Source organism: Nycticebus coucang, chromosome 11 (assembly GCF_027406575.1).
Source record: "Nycticebus coucang isolate mNycCou1 chromosome 11, mNycCou1.pri, whole genome shotgun sequence".
NCBI lineage: Eukaryota > Metazoa > Chordata > Mammalia > Primates > Lorisidae > Nycticebus > Nycticebus coucang.
Window position 1 is genome coordinate 114,668,028 of NC_069790.1, and position 5,489 is coordinate 114,673,516.

The 5,489-nt window shown below is 41.8% G+C and overlaps 1 protein-coding gene across 1 annotated transcript; it reads left to right on the top strand.

Moving 5' to 3' along the window:
- Positions 1–4,133: 4,133 nt before the first annotated feature.
- LOC128560320 (olfactory receptor 6B1) lies at positions 4,134–5,149 on the top strand. The gene has a single exon (XM_053553915.1). The coding sequence runs from the start codon at positions 4,189–4,191 to the stop codon at positions 5,122–5,124; it is 936 nt and encodes a 311-aa protein (XP_053409890.1). The 5' UTR covers positions 4,134–4,188; the 3' UTR covers positions 5,125–5,149.
- Positions 5,150–5,489: the final 340 nt, after the last annotated feature.

Consider the following 5,489-nt stretch of genomic DNA (forward strand, 5'->3'; position numbering starts at 1 on the left):
ACATACTGTTCCATCAGAGGCTGCTGAGCCAAGGTAAGTTTCCCTCTCAGAGCATTGCTTCCTAACTGTGCAGGCAGCATGGTTTCAGGCTCCTGCTGCAGAACAGTATTTGAACCCCAAAATATTCAGCCTCTCTGTGGTACCCCCTCCAATCCCCAGTCAACAGGATGATATTGTCATTAAAGAAATCTAAGTGCAGCCAGTTTGCAAGGAGCTGACAGAATAGATGATCCTACCACTTTTGAAAGACATCTCTTGGATCAAAGACAAGTGCCCCAGATTATGATCCCAATCTCCAGGTCCCTGCTGTGTCCCCCAACATCCCCATACCACAGACTTCGGCCTCTTCCTGGTGACTTATTTGTAATGGTGGTTACAAAAACAGCCGCTGTCTTGGCAGGGACAGTGGTTATGTTTTCATCAATTTTAAATTACTTGGAACATACATTTATATAGAATCTTGGCCAAATTAGAGGAAAATGCATAGCAGTAAGTAAGAATGGAAAGAAAGTAAGATGGGATCAATGGTAACATATGCTGTGAGGGCTGACACATTTGAGTGTGCTCTAATGCAGTAAAAACTACTACAAATAAAAGGGGTCTGCAGGTCTTGCAGAGAGATAATATACATAAATACCATAACGCCTCCTATAGTGTGCAATAATTCATGCCTATGCTTCCACATTTAGTTGATGAGAAAAAAGAAAGTTTCTTTTTTGTCCTTATAGAGCTTCTTCTAGGAGTGCAAATTTACTTATATAACTTGTGCACAGGGATGGCTAAATATGTCTATCTTTGTTTTATTTTATTTTATTCTTTTTCGAAGGGAAAACTTTATTTAGATATCATATCATATTCAAATACTTCCAAATTCAAAAAGAATATTAGCCAAGTGTTTTATTTTTGTTTTTGTTTTTAGCCGAGTGTTTTTTTAAGCAGCCCATGCTTCAAAATCAAACAAAAATATTTGAAGGCGTTACTGTTAACAAAACTATCCTCCTCATTATATAAGACACTTGTCATGAACCTATGTTTTATTTTGTAACAAATATAATTAGCTCTTTTTTGCGTTTGTCTTTAAGTGTCTGCTATGAGGGTATCATCCAACTCATCTATCAGTCTCTGCTTTAAAAACTGTTCCACCAAACTCCATCCTTCTACATCAAAATCCAAGGTGTAGTATGAGGATGTTATCATGATGCGGAGGAATGTGCAGTGATTTCTTGTTGTCTATACCAGTGTTCTCAACCTTCCTAAAGCCGCAAACCTTTAATACAGTTCCTGTGGGAACTATGAGAACCTCTGGTCTATACTATGGGATAATTCTTAAACTCTTTACTACTGTAGACCAAGGTCTCCATGATCAGGCCCTTGACAGCATCAGTGTCTCACTGTGTTTGTGTCTTTCTCTTTGTCTGTCACTTTCTCTTTCCTCTCCCCAAACCATCCCTTTCCACGTATTCATAAGTTGCCTGTTCACACAGCAGTCAGGGAATCATGAGTTGCTTCTGTGAAAATTACAGGCTATTTCAGACCTTGATGCTTTTCTTCACTCTGATTCATCTGCTTAAAATGACTCTTCCTCTCACTAATTTATATTTCAACACTTATCCAATGAGTATCTCGGCCTGATACATTTACCCAGCATTTCTGTTTGTTCATTTTCATTTTTGTGGGTCTGATCAAATATGTACTCTTGTCATTGTTTTTTTTTTTTTTAATGTGGGCTCATCTTTAATAGTCTATGCCTATAAATTTTGATATGATTAATGAACATTTCTTAAAATAGTCATAAATTTTAAACATAATAAGTGTCATTAAATCCAAAGTCTGACATTCTTCATCCACATATGTGTCAGCCTAGAGGTTAAGGGTATGCCTTTGCTGTCACGCCTGGGATTCACTGCAGCTGTGGTTTCATCTCTAACGTAGAAATATTGTTTAATCCGTCTCAACCACAAAATCTTCTGTTAAATGGGGAAAACCTTGTTCATCAGCAATATTTTGTGGATTAAATGGGATAGTACTAAGTATGAAAAGTACTTAGTAAACTTGCAGCACCTAGTAAGTACTCAATAAATTATTAGAGGACATTCTAGGGTATTAAAATGAATCAGAACGTAACCCTGTGAAATTCTTGGCCATTGCCATCTCTTCAAGTGTGAGAAAAGTGGCTGTAAACATCCCCAGTTTTCCTGTCTTACTGGAGGGCAACATCTCTGTGTAATAAGCCATGTATCTGAAACTCCTTGATTTCTCTCCCTACTTCACTTTATGTATCTAACCTGTCACTTACAGTTAAAAACAAATATGAAGCCAGTAGAAGATCTAATTCATGCCCACAAAGGAGAAAAACTCATTTCTGTTCAAGTTGGGGAAGAGAGAATGAGGTATGGGGAGACGGGAGGGAGGGTTTGGGGTGCTTCCACTTAATGGGCACATTGTAGGCGTGTATGGTGCACCTTTTGGGTGTGGGACACAACTACAAGAGGTACTTTACCTAACAAATTCAAATATTGTGATCTGGTTGTTTGTATCCTCACATTAACCTGAAATTTAAAAAATGCAATTCTATCTTAAATCCACCACCAACTTCTCTGAAATTCTAGTATTCAAGTCACTGGCACCAGCTGGTCTCAAAGCTCACACTTTTGCCTCCCTAGAGTCCTTTTGGCAACGAGAGTTATCTTTCCATAGCATAAATCATATTATGCCTCACTCACCTTTAATCCTTTGTTTGCTAGTGTTTAGACCAAAATTCAGATCCCTCAAGATCACCAAGTGGGTCTTGCAAGTTCTGGCCCTGCCAACCCCTCCACAGGCTCCCTCCCCAACCAGCATGGCCATGGCAACCTCAATGGGCACAGTTCTCCCCTCTCAGCCTTTCAAAGGGCCAGGGGCCTGTAGTCCTGACCTGCCTAAAGAGTATCTCCTCAAAGATCAGAAGGATCTCCCTTGATCATGCTAGTATTATTTTCTGTTTTTGAACTTTCATTGAAAATATATCATATTTATTATGCATTCCTATCTTTAAATTTTTAAATCTCCACCATCCCACGTCCAAGTAACTCAAGCACCCAAGGGTGAGGCCTGTGTTTGTTTTGCTCCTCTCTCTCCTCCTGTACCCTACACTGACCTTCATCACAGCACTCACATGGGACAAGTAGCCCTTTTACATTTACTGTCATTTATATAATAGTTTATATACAATTTCATTTACATTACCTCATTTGGATTTTGATCCATAAGCAACAAAATCTGAAAAAAATTAATATTCACATTTATAAAAGATGAAACTAAATCCTAGAGAGGATAAGATTTCAAGGTCAAGGGCGGCACCTGTGGCTCAGTCGGTAAGGCGCTGGCCCCATATACCGAGGGTGGCGGGTTCAAACTCGGCCCCGGCCAAACTGCAACCAAAAAAATAGCCAGGCGTTGTGACGGGCGCCTGTAGTCCCAGCTACTCGGGAGGCTGAGGCAAGAGAATCACCTAAGCCCAGGAGTTGGAGGTTGCTGTGAGCTGTGTGAGGCCATGGCACTTTACTGAGGGCCATAAAGTGAGACTCTGTCTCTACCAAAAAAAAAAAAAGATTTCAAGGTCAAATCAGTGGCAGACCTGAAACTTTAAGGAGGTCCAGGGTTCCTCATGGATAATGAAATTCATTTCCATATCCAGGGGTGACAGAGGGAAAGAAAGTAACAGCATGCTAAGGATAAAGTGGTTGCAAGGAAAAACTTCCAGGGCTCTACACAGGTGATGGGACAGGAGGGCCAGGTGTATTTTTTGGAGTAGGCGATTGTAAAATGAATCATGGGGGCTTGATAGTTCACCTCAGCAGTGAAGGTGGTGTGGGGCATTGCATAGAGTATGGGCTCAAATGTGATTCCTGCCCTGCTACCTATGGGATGTGGTCAGTTACTTAATACCTCTCCAAGTCTTAGTTGTTTCATTTTTAAAATAGATGTGCACACATGCATATACATAAATATAAGAAGTTGTGTGGAAATTAAATTATACGATATGCATAATGTACCCAGTTCATAGTCTAACCTGTAATATGTTATTATAAATGATAACCGTCACTGTTATCAGTAGTTGGAAAAGCCAAGGACAAAAGATTTTTATGGGACCATGGAGTCTGAGTAAATAATTTTTCCTGCAGGGGAACGAAGCCCTGTGTCTCCAGTATGGAAGTGGAGAACCAGACACGGGTCACCAAGTTCATTCTGGTGGGATTCCCTGGGAACTTGAATATGCGCGTGGCTGTGTTCTTGATGTTCCTCATGGCTTACTTTCTGACAGTAGCTGAGAATGTGATCATCATCCTCTTGGTGCAGCAGAATCGGCCATTGCACAAGCCGATGTACTTCTTCCTGGCCAACCTGTCCTTCTTGGAGACCTGGTACATCTCTGTGACTGTGCCCAAGTTGCTGTTTAGCTTTTGGTCTGTGAGCAACAGCATCTCTTTCACTCACTGTATGATACAGCTTTACTTCTTCATTGCACTCATGTGCACAGAATGTGTGCTTCTGGCTGCCATGGCCTATGACCGCTATGTGGCCATCTGCCGCCCACTCCACTACCCTACCATTATGAGCCATGGGCTCTGCTTTCGCCTGGCGATGGGGTCCTGGGCCACTGGCTTTGGCATCTCCTTGGCAAAGATCTACTTCATTTCCCGCCTTAGCTTCTGTGGCCCCAACGTCATCAATCACTTCTTCTGTGACATCTCTCCAGTCCTTAACCTCTCCTGCACAGACATGTCCATGGCTGAGTTGGTGGACTTTATCCTGGCTTTGGTCATCTTCCTCTTCCCACTCTCCATCACTGTTCTGTCCTATGGATGCATTCTGGCCACTGTCGTACGCATGCCCACAGGAAAGCAGAAGGCATTCTCCACCTGTGCCTCCCACCTTGTGGTGGTCACCATTTTCTACTCAGCCACCATTTTCATGTATGCCCGACCCCGAGCCATCCATGCCTTCAACAAGAACAAAGTCATTTCCATCTTCTATGCCATTGTCACCCCTGCTCTCAACCCTTTCATTTATTGCCTAAGAAACCGAGAGGTCAAAGAAGCTCTGAACAAACTTGCTTATTGCCAGGCCATCAGATCTAACTAAACTATTGAGATGGATTAGGAAAGTTTGAATGTATGTTGACCTTCCTCTGTCCTTTCTCCTTTAATGCCTCAGTTAGGACATTACCCCTGTTAATATGACATGAGCACATCCACATCAGTCTCAGGCTCTCAGGTATTTGCATCTGTGCATGTGGTCTGTGCTCTAAGCACATACCCTTATATAGAGAGGTAGAGAAAGAAATTACCTTTGGCTATGACCCCAAAATTTCTAAGTCTGTGAGTAAATTTATTACCAAGCCAAGTGGGAAGAGAGATGGTGGTAATGTATGAGTTAGCTACTTTGGGGTCTAACCAACATTAAGAACTCTGGGGCCAACAGAGCAGATGGTGGCTTCCTGATTTCCC